Here is a 14,490-nt window from a genome sequence, read left to right as displayed (position 1 = left end):
AGACACTGTTCCTGCTTGGGGTCCCATCAAGGCTGTGGATTGGGTCATCATCATTCACCAGCCCTGAGCTAATCGGAAGGGCCGTGCTGGAGGACGCACTTTTGGAGAGCCCTTTCTTCCCGGTCTGCTGCTGACCGGTGGTAATCTGGCTCTTGTGCAATCACAGAGGCAGCATGTTTGTGTGGGGGAGAGGATGAGCTGCTAGGAGGTGATATAAAGCTGGCAGCAGGAAGTGCAGGAAGGACCCAGCCTGCTGTGTGTAGATGAGCTTGGAGTGGTCTGACAATGGTGAGTGGGATGAGAACAGGTGAGAGCTTTGTGTTGAGGCTGCTGCAGCCATGGGTGGCTCTTTCAGGAGGGGGCTTTGCAAGCAGAGGCACCTCCTGTTTCACAGAAGCAGAGGGCAGAGCTTCCCAGGTTTGCCAGGGATGTCATGCTGAGCTGGGAACTAGCCTGTATCTGCCAGCAGTATGGCCCTGGCAGCAGCAGGGACCAGTTTTCCACTGAAGCTCGGGGATTGTGCCATGGGAGCCATGCCCCCACGGCAGATGGGGCTCTGCATGCCCCGGGTTTTGTAGAATTGGTGCTTTGCGAACCATCCCTGCTCTGCTGCAGTGAGTGAGGAGCACGGCTGGGAATAAACCCGCCTTGCAGAGATTTCTGGTGGTCACAGCTGCTCAGCATAAGGCTGAGGGAATATATGATTTGCTGCCAGACCACAGCAGAGCTTTTGGCCTTACTTTGCCCTGCACTGAGGGCATGTGCAGTGAGCAGGGCAGCAGCATGTCAGAGCCATTAGCCCCAAGTGACCCATATCCATGGCTCTGATAAGACTCCAATGTCTGGGACTCATCCAGCACCATGCCATTAATTTCTCTAAAGAAACATATTATCTGACCTAGTGGGGGAGACTGACTTTATCTGTGGCTTCATGACATAAATTTTAGTTATGTTCAAGGTCGTGTTTGTTTTTGTTTTTTAATCCCATTGTCTCTGTTGTTGTGGATATAGGTTACTGGAAAGGCAAAGATGCTTTTGCAAATCCTAACTGTTCAAATGAAAAGCTATGGCTGGAGTGGGAAGAGAGAAATTCCTTTTCTCTGTTGGGAGCTTGGATTGATGCCTCAGCTGTGCGGTTTTACTCAGAGTGCCTGTTCATGCTGAAATATGGCTTCATTATTGCCAGCACATCCCTGCTGTCTGAAATAGGGTTACTCCCACCCCTTCTTTCTGGACTCTCTCTTTTGGGTTCAGCTATATGCTACCTAAATTCAGGACAGTAGTTGGCCATTGCATTATCCTGGGTTGGGATGGGATTGCTGATTTTGCCCCTGGGGATAGGAAATTACTTCATACCATTGAACCTGTAGTTTTTGGAGAAAATACAGTGCAGAAATTATCATACCCATGCTTGAGGGTTGGCTCTTTCTGAATGATTGCAAACATCGCCAGTGAGCATGCTGAAAACCTTAGTTACCCAGAGCCTGCTTGTTTTTACAGGAAGGGACTGTGACATATTTGCTGCTGGTCTCTGTCCTATGCCTGGCTGGCTGTGAAGGCAACAAGAGTGAGTCTCATTGTGTACTGTCCCTGCTGGGTCACAGACAGGTAGTATGGAAAGGAGAGGTGGAAGCCTCACCTGATCTGTGTTCAGGTTCCTCATACAGGGCACTGCTGAAAGCTGCTAAAGGAGGATGAGGGAGCAATGCTCAGGAGGGCACAAACTGGCATATAAGAGCTATCAAAACAGACAGAAACTTCGGACTCTCCATCCCAGCCACATATGGTGTATAACCTATGGAGATAGGCACAGACGCTGTGATGTGCCACCACTCTCCATGCTAGCTGATGCTACCTTCTGAGCTCCAGTCCAGATTATGGCCATTCTGGGGAGGTCTTCCATGCTCTTGATCACATCCTCGCAGGCGAGCCAAGGCAGCAGCTTTTTCCTGAGATTTGGTGGCATGGTGGCAGTGTGCCTGCTTTTGCTCTGAGTGAGGATCTCAGCCCTCGTGAGCAGTGGGGCGAATTCACTTTTGTGTCTCTCGTAGGGCAAATGTTACAGCATTTCAGCTTGCTTGCGTTGCCTTCACTGCAGGTGAGCTGGTGAGCCCTCACAGCTTGAGGGAAGGTTTTGCACTGCGTCCCAAGAGGAATTCAGACACCTGCCTGCTGAACCCATGCCAACACCAGGGGGACTGCCAGATGGTGGAGGACAGACCCATTTGCAGCTGCAAACCTGGCTTCACAGGGGCGTTGTGCCAAGGTAGGGTTGGGGGTGCTGGTGAGCTCAGTCTGCCCACGGGCACCAAAGAGAAGGGTGACGAGAAGGGTGCACTGGTGTTACCACTGTGGGCCCCAGGAGTACCTCCCAGCTCTTGATTTGGTTGCATCCCCCCACCTCTGCCACCATGTCCTGACTACAGTTTGATACAAGACCCGGTCACAGGCCATTTCCTTCCTCCCCAACAGTCTTAATTCCTGTAGGAAGGAAGCCTTCACTGTCAAGAAGACGTGCTGTGGTGTAGCCCTATCAGGTCAGCAAGGCATACTGCAGAGCACAGCTGCCTTGCAGCGACACAGGCTCCAGCACAGCTTCAGTGCAGGCTCCTTCCAGACACTGGTCAAAATTGTGTCTTGTTCATCTGAAACAGAGGATCGCTGTTGCAGCCTGGTTACCTTGGCAGATTGCAGCAATTCTGTAGATGACTCATCTGAAGGGACCAGACCCATGACATCTGCCTGTGGTGTCTTGAGTTTGAGGACTGTGTCCATTCAGAGTATCAGCAGCTGTGGACTTGTGCAGGTGTCAGGCAACTATCAGAAAACTAGTCGTTAGCTTTTGTGCATTTCCAAAGGTTTGTCTTTTGCTTTTGCCCAGTGTTTCTGAAGACCCCTACCAGCAGCCTCCCACAAAGCTGGGGTGAGGGTTTGCTGAGCTCAGTGGGACTGTGCCATTCCATAGCTGACTTAGGGCTCCTTCAGGCCTCTTATTGCTATTGCAGATGGCTTTTTCCCCCAGATGTTGTACTAAAATTGGCCTGCGAGGAAGAGCACATGAAGATGATGGTGAGGAAGGAGGTGTTTGAACTCTTGAAAATCCCCCGGGAACTTGTCCACTTGAAGAACCAGGCATGCAAGGTTTCAGAAAGGGAAGAAGAGGGCGAGCGGTTTTTTGCAGCCACTCTCACAGGTGAAAATCACACTGCTTGTGGATCAATAATTCAGGTGAGGATCCATCACAGATTCTCTGCGTAGTTCTGAAGCCATGAGAGGAACAGATGTGCTGAGTGGGGACAGCAGGGGAAAGCCATGGGGACTTTTCCTTTTGTATCTGGCACTGTGAAGTTCTCTTTCCCCTTGAAAGGCTTCTCTGGGGGGCTATCAGAAAGCTTTTCTGCCTCCACCAAACCACTGCTGGCAGCACATCTTGTCATGTTCAGCAGAGCATGGAAGCCTCAGTGTATTCTTTAGGAGCTGATAACAGCCCTCGGCTTTCTGGCACAAACTTCTGAGCTCTGCAGTCCTGGCTGTAACTCCTTGCTACATCACTTAATTCTTTAGAAATGCACTGTGCTGGTGGGATCTGTCACTAGCCAGGAGATGGGTTTGACACAGCTACTGTCCCCAGAGGCCATGGGCTGCTTTGTGCCTGGGCAGGGGCCCCACTGCACAGGGTTCCACAGACTCCCCTGGAGAACCTGACAGGTTCTCCTGGACCAGGGAGGGTGCTGAGGAACCGGTGATCCATCTCTGTCTTGCACAGGAGGGCTATCACCTCTGGTCTGTGTGCCGGCTCCTGCCTCCTCTGGTGGTGGCTGCCAGTAGCCCCTGGACATGGGATTTGAAGCCTGATGGCCTTGAGCAGCTACAGCTGAGTTGCTGAGCTCTGTGTATGGACTGAGGCATGGTCTGGACACCTTGTTTCTGTGTCATTCCAGCAAAACAGCTCCCATGTGTCATACTCGAACGTCATTGAGTCAGAGCGGGAAGTACGCGGGAGTGTGATCTCCCGGAGTTTTCAACTGGAGGTGCATTTCTCCTGCGTCTATGCCTATGAGCAGGTGGTGAAGGTGCCCTTTGCTCTCACCGCTGTCGACAAGTGAGTGGTTCCTTCTCACCTTGCCGCTGACATAGTATATTCGAGCTTGTGGGAAAATAGATGCCTTTAATGAGATGATCTGCAAGAGCCCTACGGAGCCACCAGAGAGCTCTGAGAACAATATCACATCAGGGTGCCTCTCTTTCTCTGCCCAGAGAGGGCCCAAACATAGCTTTTCAAGATAATGTTTGGGCTTGGGACAGGGGCATGTAGAATCTACCTTTCTGCTATTCTCCAAAAAATAAAGTGGGCACTGGAACATGCTCACTGTGGAGGTGCAGGTTAGGAACCTCTGGTAGCCTTTCTTCTAGCCCTCATTGCCCAGCATGTCTGTGGGAACCCCCAGAGCTCTGCACACACTGTGGAGCTGTCCTTGCCCCTGTCTGCACGTGGTGCAGATGGACAAGCCCAACTCTCAGCAAGGCTGTACTCGAGAGTGGGAAAATGTCCAGGGTCAGCAACCTGGAGGAACCTGTGCCAGCACTGCGGGCTTGACTTAGCTCCTGCCTTCTTGCTGTGCTCATGAGCTTTCCTCTCTTCTCAGGCTGGTGCAGTTCGTGGTCAAAGAAGGGCACTTCAATGTCAGCATGAGGCTGTACAAAACTCCCTCCTACCTCCAGCCCTATAACCTGCCGACCACAGCTGTCCCCATCACAGACACACTCTATGCCATGCTGAAGATAGAAGGACAGCATCAGCTCCGATACTTCGTCCTGAGTGTTGAGGACTGCTGGGCCACGCCAAGCTCAGATCCCTACCAGGATGTGCGGCATGAGCTCATTGAGCAGGGGTGAGCAGTGTATCCCCTAGCACTCCCAGTCTCTGCGCCACAGGCGCCATGGACACCATGAGCACAGTTGCCTGTCTCTGTGAGCTGCTGAGGACAGGTTGTTTGTGAGGGAGCTGTGAGCAGTGACACCATTAAGTGCTTCCCAGGCTTGATGAGCTCTCAGACTGCTCTGAATTTAGCTCCCCCCCCCCCCCCCACACACACACCTAACCCTCATCTAACTTCCTCTGGAAGATGTCCAGCATCACTCTTGGCTGGCTGGGGAGGCAAAGGGCAAGGGATGCAGGCAGCCTTTGTTATGCAGAAAGGTGGCTGTGGCCAAGCTAAAGTTGGTAATGTGGATATCTGGGATGTAGGCCACAACCAGGCGCACTCCCACTTTGCCCAGTGGTGATGGCCACACAGAGCCAGATATGAAACAGCTCCTTCACTGGTGGGAGCTCCAGCCTGGGCTGGGCATGATACACAGTGCTAAGGGAACACATCCCCACAGGTACCCAGACACAAATGATGCTGTCCAGTTCTGCCAGGGGGCTGCGCCTGGTCCCCGTGTGCTCTGGAGCAAACCAGAGCTGCTGGTGTCCCAGGCCAGGATGTACTCCCTTCTTTTCTGCCTGCTGACTCATCCGTCATGTCCCAGGTGTCCCCACGACGAGACTGTGACATACCTGAATGCCATAGGAGAGAGCACTACAGCCAAGTTCAGCTTCCAGATGTTTCAGTTTGTGGGGTACTCCGAGGTGTTCCTGCACTGCCGTGTCCGGCTGTGTCTTCCCGACAGTCCTGAGCCCTGTGCCAAGGTGAGCTTTCTTGGCCATGCAGGGAGGGCCCTTCCCTGGGCCCACTGTTTGTGGAAAGGTTTCTGCTCTGGTTTCAGGTACCTCAGCACGATAAACAACGTCCAGTGGCAGGGTCTCACCTCAGGGCCCTGAACTGGAGTTAGAGGAGTCTGAACCCACCAAAGAGCTCCTTTCTGTCTTCTCTTCCACGTGCTGGGTATCTGCAGAAGGAGACTTTTACACTAGGACTTGGGGAGAAACAGGCTAAGGTTCTTTCAGAACCATCCCCTTTCCCATGCTCTAGGGGCTTGACGGGGCAGAGTATCAGGACAGCTCTTCCTCTTTGCCCTGTGGGTTGGACTGCTCCCCTGCCCTCTGGTCCCACCTCCTTTCTCTTGGCTTTGTTGGCAGCAATGCCCCAGACACTGGAGGAGCAAGCGGGCGCTGGCAGATGACTACAATAAGATTGTCTCCTATGGGCCCATCCACCTGCTGGCTGCTCCTTCCTCGGAAGCAGAGAGCCATCGTTCCAGGGCTGGCCAACAGGACGTGCAGGGTACGTATGCCACTCCTGGGAGGACAGCAGTTCAGACCCTTGCCACTGTCTAGGTAATGTCACGTTATTACAAAGGGCTACTAAAATCACTGCCCCGCACAGGGCTGTGGAGTTTTTCAAGTATCACATCCACACGTGGCGTGCTCCAGAAGTCATGCCAGCACAGGGGTTAGCTCTGTGTAAGTGGTTCCCATAGAATGCACGGGTCAAGCTGAGCAGAGGAGTGGGGCTGGCAGGATCTAAGAGACAGCAGGGTGTAGGTATAGCACCCAAGGTGAGGAAGGCTGGGTTTTCACAGTGGTGGACTCTGAATCAACCCAGCAAGTCAGGATCTTTCCGAGCACCAGGGTCAATCGAGGAGATCTAAGCAGCAGTCCAGGAACAGGGCTGGGGACAAACCTGCTGACAGTATGGCTTGTAGCAAGCATGAAGTCCAGGCATGATTTTAAATGGAGACCCTAGGCAGCAGGTGGGTGGAGGCCCCAGGTGAGGCTGGTGGGGGTGACCAAGTCCTGTTAGTGCCCTCAGGGATCCACAGTATCCCAGTCTGGTGGGTCTTGCCCTTCACAATCAATAGCCCCCTCTTCTGCTCGCCTCCTGCCCCCAAACATCCCACTGGCCTGCTGGAACCATGCCAGGAGCCATGACCAGCTCAGGAGACCCAGACCTGTAACCAACCTTTCCTCTCTTTGGCAGAACCCAGCCTGTGGCTCCCTGGGGGCCTCATCCTGCTGTGTGTGCTTGGTGTGTTTGCTGTGGCTGCCGCAGCTGTCAGCATGAGGAGGCAGACGCTGTAGAAAATGGCTGTTTCCAAATAAACATAACAGTAGCAGAGACTCTTGCCTGCATCTTTAAGGGTTTCTGGTGAAGGAGATTCAAATGGTGCTCAAAGGATGAGTCACATCAGAACATTTCTATTCCCTGTCATATCCCTTGGACCTTCTCATCCCCTCCTGGCCCACAGTGAAACAAGTACCCGGGAAAGCTGAGATGCAGGGGCTGCTCCAGGGTGATGAGATGAGGTGCCTCATGGGGTCTGGCTCCTGGGCTGTAGGGCATGCTGTTGGGCTCTTCAGAATCCAGCAACCCAGCTGTAGCAAGCCCTGCCTGCAGGCTTGGCCTAGAGAGCAAATAGAGCCACAAGATTTTTTTCACAGACTCTTTCTTACTCTGGGCAGATGGTTGGCTTTGGAAGGGGCAGGCACCACTGCACAGAGCAGGGGAACTTGGTGTTTCTAAAATGGTCCCGTCTATAGAGAACAAATTTCCAGAAACCTTCAGTGGAGAGGAAAAAAGGTTTCTGCTTTTCTCCTCCCCAGAATGAGTCACCCAGGCATGTAGGGAGATGGAGCTCTTTGCCCACCAGAACTGGACCTTGTGTAGTTCTTAGTGTCACAGACGATGTACCGTTAGCAGAGAAAGGGCTGCTCTGTGCATGCATGCATGTGTATGTGCATATACAGATCTCTCTTCCTCCTGAACGGCTGCAAATTGCTAGAAAGATTTTAGGTCACTTATAGATCCCTAAAATGAAGAAAATAATAAATATTGTTGACTTGTAAACATCAACGACTAAATCCATAGTGCTTAGACAGCTAGCAAAGTTTTAATGCTAAAACAGACGTGGATTGGACAAGATAACTGTTTTCTCTGAGATGATAGGTGTTGACTTGCACACAGAGATGTAATACAGCATGGAGGGGACAGTGCAGCTTGGGAGCAGCCACAGCTGGCTGAGGGTATGGGGAATGCAGCACCCTAGTGCCCAATGTGCTGAAGTGTGGTGTCCTCATGGAAATCGCCGCTAGCGGCAGTGTTCTGCAGGAGACAAGCGCAGCAGATCCACTGCCTGAAGAATTCTCCCAGGTTCATTTGGAGAGGCCGTATTGTAAAGATGCCTGGTGGATAAATCTCTTTTGCTAATTCCCAGACCTGACCCTCATGGGGTCTGCAGAGTCTGGGTACAGCAGGAAAACCCACCCCTGGGCTGGTCCAGTGCCCAAGTCCATCTTCTGCTGGGAATTATGGGCAAAGATCAGCATGGCCCCATCCAGGATGAAGGTAGCCAGCTCATGGGCCACACCAAGAGTCCCTGGGGAACAAGATCAGAGCACTTCTGAGGCCATGAAGCCTGCAGGGACTTTGACAGAAGGGCAGTGTCGGGATTCCTTGCACCAAAGTGCTGTGTGCTGCCCAAGGCAGGCCCCTAGGAGCAAAAGGACAGCCAAAGCAAAAAGTCCTGCTAGGGTGGATCAAACCCAGTGAAGGATAAACTGAGGTATGGGTGAGGGCCAGGACCACACTGGTCAGCTGGGGTGCTTGTCCTCCACAGAAAGCTGTGTCCTTCAGGCTGAAAGCTCGCGGGCAGCAAGTGTGCTCACCGGCAGGAAGTCCAGCCAGCAGCTATCCCTGTGACCCAGCCACGGTTCTGTCGTTCCTGATGATGTGGGAGAGGGAGTTTGTGGTCTCCTCCATCTTTGGGTAGTAGAGGACGACTAGCCAGATGAAGATGAAGAGGCCTGCAGGGAGAGGAAGGACACTCAGCAGTGGCAGCGAGAGGGGCTCCTCTGGGTGCTTCTCCAACCTCTGCACAGCACAGCATTGGTGGCTGGGACCCGTTGTTTGGTGGGGTCACTTTGCTCCCTGCTAAAGGGAAGGGCACAATGGTGCCAGACAGTGTCGGTGCCTTGGGACCCCTGGTCAACCACTGCCAAGCTTGCTCTTGCCTCCCATGTCTTCCCAGCCCAGCCCTGGGAGCCAGCAGGCTCAAGCTTCAAGCTGTCTCTGACCTTGAAGGGAGTTCAGGATGGCAGAGAGGTAGAGTATAGGTACTGAGGAGCTGCCATAGCTGAGGAATGCCAGCGCCCAGGTGGCTCCCAGCAGGCAGAAAAGCCCCACAACCGCCAGGGCCACTCTCCAGGCTTTGCAGCGCCCCTGCACCATTCCCGTGCTCCACAGGTGGCAGTTCTTCCAGGCCACCACCCCAAAGATGGCTGTGTTGAAGAGGAAGACAAGGCTGAAATAGCCGCAGTTCGTGATGTAGTGGACAAGGAGGTGTTCGGAATTGATCCAGCACCTGAAATGAGACAACTGCAATGTCTCCAGCAGACCTGCTACCCCCACCTCCATGGCAGCACCCCCAAGAGCCCCCCATGGTCTCCTCTGGAGGATGTGTTTGGACATGCCCTCATGCTAGTGTGATTTTTTCCAAGGCCAGGATGAAGCATGGGGGACAGCAGGGCAGAGGGAGAGGAAGCCCAGGGAAACCCCAGGTGGACCCGGGACATCCTTCATGTCATGGAGCCCTGTGGGCATGCCAAGGAGGCTTGGTGAGACTGCCCAGCTGCTCCTGCCCACCCTAAGGTTCCATCTGTGGCTGTGCATTCCCAGTACTGGGTGCCTGTGGCCGGAGTGCTGTTGCACGATGGTTACCACGGCTCAGTTTTAATCAAGATTAGGAAAGAGGAAGCATTGTGCAAAGCTGAACAGGATGGACACAAAAACCACACAGCTGCACTCCCAGCAGGACAAGGTCACTGTTTCCTGTGCCAAAGGGCCACCCAACCCCTGTGGGCGGTGGTGTGAGACCATGCCACGCACAGGTGGACTACAGTCTGCTGGTCCGTCGTCCGAATGCTGTATTCTCCATAGCTGCCCATGGCTCCTGCCACAACCACCACCAGAGCAGGGAAGCCTGAAGAACAAAGGAGACCATTGTGGGATAGGTCAGGGAGGCAAGGGGGAGGTGAGGCAGCCAGCTCAGGGTCTCTACCTGTCCATCCTATCCACACATGTGCTGGCCTCCAGGAATGTAGGGAAAGGCTGAGCTCACCCAAGTGCTGTAGGCACAAGGGATGCTGCTGGGACATGATAGGGTGAGGAGCGACATCAGGGAGTGGTAGGGCTTGAGGTGTTCCCTAAACTCTCCATGGGGTCACCCACTTTGGTGCCACTCACAGTGCCTGGGCTGGGAAGAGCAGGTTTCCAACAGGGGTGGGAAGGAAGACCCCAGAATATCATGGGGTCATCAGGAGATGGTGCCTGTAGGAGCTGCCCTGAACTCCCGTGGGCAACGCCACTCACTATGCTGAGCATGGATGGGGACTTATTCTCTCTGTCAGTGCAAAGCCCTGTCCCCTCTGGCTGTAACCCACTGACCCCCTTGCCCTCTGGGGTGGCCCAGCAACCAGTGCTCACCCCATCCAACGAGGCACAGCTTTGCCAGGTAGTGGTGTATGTAGGTGCCAAGGACCTTGACGAAGAGAAGGTAGAGATGAGAGCCTTCCAGTGCAGTCCAGGTGAAGCAGCAGAGAAGGCAGTAGTGAGTGAGCCCCCCCAGGGCACTGCACAGCCCCGGCACGGCCCTGCTGGAGACCCCATTGTTGAGCAGGAAAGCCAGGTTGAGCAGGAGCAGGCTGCTGACCAGGTTCATGTGAAGCCCCAGGTTGGTGCGGAGGGTCTCCTCAGACCTGAATTGCTGGTAGCTGCACCTGGCAGGGAGCAGAAAAGGCCGGGGGCACAGCTGAGTGGGGCAGAGGGGGCCCACACACGATGGGGAGGGTCACAGCAGGCACTGCCAGTGTCAGGGGAGAGGAGCATCCCCTGGCCCCGGCCCCACAACTGGGGGTCACCCCTTACCCCAGAGGGTTCATGGAGATACACCAGGCCTGGGACTGCCCATGTCCCTCCCGCCCCCAAACCCAGCCGGGGTCCATGGAGCCACTGGCACACCCTACCTTAAGAAAATATAGAAGGCAATGGTGAAGATGGAGAAAGCCACAGCCACCCCACAGCCAGTATTGGCCACAGCCACCACCGTCTGTACCATGGACGTGTTCAGAGCCGGGTTCTGCCAAACACGTGCACCCTGGGTCAGATGGGTCCAAACCAGCCTAGAAAACCTAGCTACAGCTGCAAGAACCACAGGGCTGAGTGGGGTCCTGCAGCACAGGAGGAGAACTCCTGGTGAGGTGCTGCAGGACCTCACAAGCCCAGAACCCTCAGGTCTTTCCCTCAGATCTCCAGGGAGAGTGGAGGTGGGGGCAGATCTGAGGAGATGCAACCTCTCTCGAGGTGTGGGCACAAGATGAGGGAAGGGACCCTGAGTCTCAGTGCTTCCAGAGTCAGTCCGCTTCCACCCTTTACATCCCCTACTGATATGTGCCTGCCGGAAGGGGAAGGGCATGAAGCTGGGGTTGTTTTTAAGGTTGTTTTTAAGAAAGGCCTGGGCTTGCCTGGGAGCAGAAACGACTGTCTTTGTGCAGCTAGTGGCGACACTTGAGGGACCAAGTAGCTGAGGGATGGGCTGGCAGCATAGCCAGGGTAAAAGCAGGAGCTGTAGGGAATGGGGTTGTCACCAGGAGGAGGGTGAAGAAGGTGAGGTGGTTGCAGGAACAGACTGTCTCCTTGTCCCCAGGCAGTGTGACACATCCTCTGGTGCTCCAGCCACCTGCCTGCCCTGCAACCAGCACAGGGCAACAGCAGTGAGCACCAGGCAAAGCATCCTCCAGCCAAGCCCTCCATCCCACCCCACAGAAACCCTCAAGCACAGGTGGGGGAGCTGCAATGCTTCTTGGTGGGAAGGAGGTAGCAGGATGGAGGCTGAGAGTGTGGCACATGCCCATGGATTGGCTGCGATAGCGCTGTGGCACCCCCGCCCAGCAGGAAGCAGAGTACTAGGGCCATGTCCCAGCGTCAGAGCATTCCCAGCATGGACAAAGCCCTCAGCATCCCCAGCTGACTCTACATGGCAGTGGGGACCGTGGCACAGTAGTGGACCCTTCACGCCCTGGCCAGAGGCTTTTGGTAGCTCTGCAGGGGTACCCAGTGCCACCTCCCGCCAACTTTCTTCCACCCCACTGCACCAGAGCCCCGCTCCTGTCCCCACCAAGGCCAATACCTTTGTTGGGCTCCCAGAAGACACACAGTGGGGTGACATTCTGCAAAGAGGAGAGTGGTGTGAGCCTGTGCCTCAGTGGACAGACAGGGAGAGGGAGGGCACATCCAGCTTACAGGGGGCAGCTGCTGGTGGGCAAAGGTGAGATGCACAGGGTCCTGCAGCCCAGAGACGTACAAATCCTCCACCATGATGCCCACCACAGTGTCATCCAAGACCTGCCCCATCTGGTTGTCCTCCTGTTTGGGGCAGCGCTGGCTGAGCTGATCTGGCAGCACGGATCCTCACAGCCTCATGGTACTGCCAGCAGCACATGCTGGTGGCTGGCATGGGCTGGGAATGATAGATAGCTCATACCTCGAACATGCCGAGTTGCTGGATGTTGAGGACTGTCACCACCATGTGTGCTGTCTGGCTGCTCAGGGACTGGAATACCTCCCGAGGGAGACGGATTTTGCCTGCTTTTCCCTCTTCCATAGAGCTGATTGTCATGGGGCCCTGCAGCAAGGAACAGTAGTATGGGGGTCTCTTGCAGGCAGCGTCCCACTTGGCCACATCGCCTCTCTCAGGGCCCACCAGCCTTGCTCCAGGCACAAACTCAGCCCTGCTCAGGTGGGTTTTACTGAGCAAAATTGCCAGGAGCCCGAGGGCAGAGCCTTCTCACCAGTGCTCAACAGCCAAGGGGCAGACCTGAGGGCAGACCCCAGGGGGAGTCCCAGCCTGCTGTCACCCTGTGGGACGTGGTCCCCTGGCATGTCTAGGCCACGTGAGTGGCTTGAGACAGGCAGGAGGCATGCGATCTGACATTTTCCTCTGGACCACTTGCCCGCTACTGGGCCAGCTCCCTGGGGAGTGACGGCCAAAGAGGCAGGGCTCTTCCACAGTGCACCCAGCTAGCCCAGCTCGGCACGGGATGCTGGAGCTGCTGCAGGTCCAGGAAGCAACTGCAAGTGTGGGGTGAAAGAAATGCGGCAAGGCCCAGCCCGCAGTGTGGGACCCCAGATGGCAGCGGTCACCCCTCACCTGAGCTGGGGAGAAGGAGAGGAGGAGGTCGTGGGCCAGGCCTCTGCTGACATTCAGGTGCAGTGCCTGCAGCCCGTCCGTGCTGCTCAGTGCCGGCCCTGCCATCTGCACCAACCTGCGGGGCAGGCAGTGCTGTGAGGCCCCAGGGCGCAGTGGGGCACTGCCCCGAGCAGCTCCGGGGCCCTGCAGTGCCCCGCCACTACCTGAGCCAGCGTGCCTGCAGGCAGCGGCAGGCAGGGCGGCTGGAGCGGCGCAGCTCTGCGCAGTGGCGGGGCAGGTCCAGGGGCAGGCCGGGGGCCTCGTTCCTCTCCTCTGGCTCCACCGTGATGTTGCAGCATTCTTCGATCCCGTCCCCCCGCTGCAGTGCTGCAGGAGGGGGTGGTGAGGCCCCAGCAGCAGCAGCGTGGGGGCCGTCGGGGCCAGGTGGGCTGGGGTCTCACCGTCACAGCTGTCCTGGCCTCCCGCGGCGTCTGGGGAGCAAAACCCGGCGTCAGCCCCCCACCCCGCACTTGGCCCGCGGGGGAGATGGGTGCCAGTCTGAAATGAGCACACTCAGAGGCTCCCTGGCTGCCCTCTCTTGTGCTACTAAAGGCATGCCAGGCTTCAAAATGTGACAACAAATGTGGGAGCTGGTAACTGCAAAGGCAACACGTCTGCCTTGATGTGCCACTACAGCCCGGGAGCCTCACAGGAGGGATCCCAGGCTGCGGGCACTATTCTAGAAACCAGGACCCATCCAGATCAGCACAACACCCCACCCAGAAGCCCTGTCCGTGGCACAGGGCTCAGCCCTGTTGCTGTAAGGCAGAGAGGAGGCTGTAGGGGAAAACCCCTCACCCTCCGCTTTCCTTTCCCAGCTCTTCACATTCCAGGACTAACTCTGTCTTGGACTGTCCACACTTCATTCATTGCGTCTGCAGTGAAACACCACCGTGGTCTCTGGGCCACAGCTTTCCCACAGGACAGGTATGGGGGTGACCCTGTCCACCCCTCCCCCCCGCCCACTACTCACCAGAAAGCAGCAGGAACAGTAGGACTGTGTCCAGGAGCATGTGCTTCATGCTGCTTTGCAGGTATCCCAGCCACCCCAGGGCTGCTCTGCTCCTGTCCCAAGGCACTGCTCTTCCACAGGCTCCCCCAGGGCTTGCAGCTTCTCCTGAGGCAACAGCCACGTACTCATTTCCTTTCTGCAATCCCCTTGCTTCTCTCTGTGGGTTGGCCAGTAACCTCCCACCTCAAGCTCACTGAAATAGTGCTAACGGTTAGAGCTGCTTCGCCTCCCCAGTAGACTCCGGGCTCTATTTTTCTTTCCCTTCTCACCCTGTCCTGCCCAACCCCATTGTG

General features: G+C 55.6%; 2 protein-coding genes across 9 annotated transcripts; one reads left to right on the top strand and one right to left on the bottom strand.

Moving 5' to 3' along the window:
* Positions 1 to 143: 143 nt before the first annotated feature.
* LOC308176863 (uromodulin-like) lies at positions 144 to 7,061 on the top strand. 4 transcript variants are annotated; one of them, XM_080553163.1, is made up of 9 exons: positions 160 to 288; positions 1,501 to 1,567; positions 2,099 to 2,266; positions 3,023 to 3,228; positions 3,942 to 4,102; positions 4,647 to 4,892; positions 5,533 to 5,692; positions 6,083 to 6,227; positions 6,924 to 7,061. In XM_080553163.1, exons 1-9 carry the CDS (start codon positions 286 to 288, stop codon positions 7,022 to 7,024), a joined length of 1,257 nt encoding a protein of 418 aa, XP_080409289.1. In that variant the 5' UTR covers positions 160 to 285; the 3' UTR covers positions 7,025 to 7,061. The 4 variants fall into 4 exon arrangements, with proteins under 4 accessions (XP_080409290.1, XP_080409289.1, XP_080409292.1 ...); XM_080553165.1 differs by having other exon boundaries at positions 268 to 307; positions 3,006 to 3,228; XM_080553164.1 differs by lacking the exon at positions 1,501 to 1,567 and having other exon boundaries at positions 144 to 288.
* A 21-nt stretch (positions 7,062 to 7,082) lies between these two features.
* Positions 7,083 to 14,354, bottom strand: ADGRG3 (adhesion G protein-coupled receptor G3). 5 transcript variants are annotated; one of them, XM_080553148.1, is made up of 13 exons: positions 14,159 to 14,354; positions 13,587 to 13,616; positions 13,350 to 13,512; positions 13,147 to 13,261; positions 12,481 to 12,621; positions 12,240 to 12,362; positions 12,127 to 12,166; positions 11,585 to 11,685; positions 10,964 to 11,076; positions 10,425 to 10,717; positions 9,828 to 9,921; positions 9,017 to 9,303; positions 7,086 to 8,746 (listed from the first exon to the last, which is right to left on the bottom strand). In XM_080553148.1, the coding sequence occupies exons 1-13, from the start codon at positions 14,205 to 14,207 to the stop codon at positions 8,631 to 8,633; spliced, it is 1,665 nt and encodes a 554-aa protein (XP_080409274.1). In that variant the 5' UTR covers positions 14,208 to 14,354; the 3' UTR covers positions 7,086 to 8,630. The 5 variants fall into 5 exon arrangements, with proteins under 5 accessions (XP_080409276.1, XP_080409275.1, XP_080409274.1 ...); XM_080553149.1 differs by having other exon boundaries at positions 7,084 to 8,746; positions 10,425 to 10,479; positions 10,651 to 10,717; positions 13,147 to 13,616; XM_080553147.1 differs by having other exon boundaries at positions 7,087 to 8,319; positions 8,609 to 8,746; positions 13,147 to 13,616.
* Positions 14,355 to 14,490: the final 136 nt, after the last annotated feature.

Source organism: Anser brachyrhynchus (genome assembly GCF_964034855.1).
Source record: "Anser brachyrhynchus genome assembly, chromosome: 12".
NCBI classification, from domain to species: domain Eukaryota; kingdom Metazoa; phylum Chordata; class Aves; order Anseriformes; family Anatidae; genus Anser; species Anser brachyrhynchus.
Note: the sequence above shows the minus strand (reverse complement) of the source record. Positions and strands in the feature narration are given on the sequence as shown.

What these genes read in the sequence shown, in the direction of transcription:
- LOC308176863 (XM_080553163.1), top strand. An exon ending in CACAGGGGCGTTGTGCCAAG is followed by an intron (nt 2,267 to 3,022) that starts GTAGGGTTGGGG and finishes TTTTTCCCCCAG; the next exon opens with ATGTTGTACTAAAATTGGCC. An exon ending in GTCCTGAGCCCTGTGCCAAG is followed by an intron (nt 5,693 to 6,082) that starts GTGAGCTTTCTT and finishes CTTTGTTGGCAG; the next exon opens with CAATGCCCCAGACACTGGAG.
- ADGRG3 (XM_080553147.1), bottom strand. Translation starts at nt 14,207, where the DNA reads ATGAAGCACATGCTCCTGGACACAGTCCTACTGTTCCTGCTGCTTTCT. An exon ending in AGCAACTCGGCATGTTCGAG is followed by an intron (nt 12,363 to 12,480) that starts GTATGAGCTATC and finishes TGCCCCAAACAG; the next exon opens with GAGGACAACCAGATGGGGCA. An exon ending in CATCCTGAACTCCCTTCAAG is followed by an intron (nt 8,747 to 9,016) that starts GTCAGAGACAGC and finishes CTCTCCCTGCAG; the next exon opens with GCCTCTTCATCTTCATCTGG.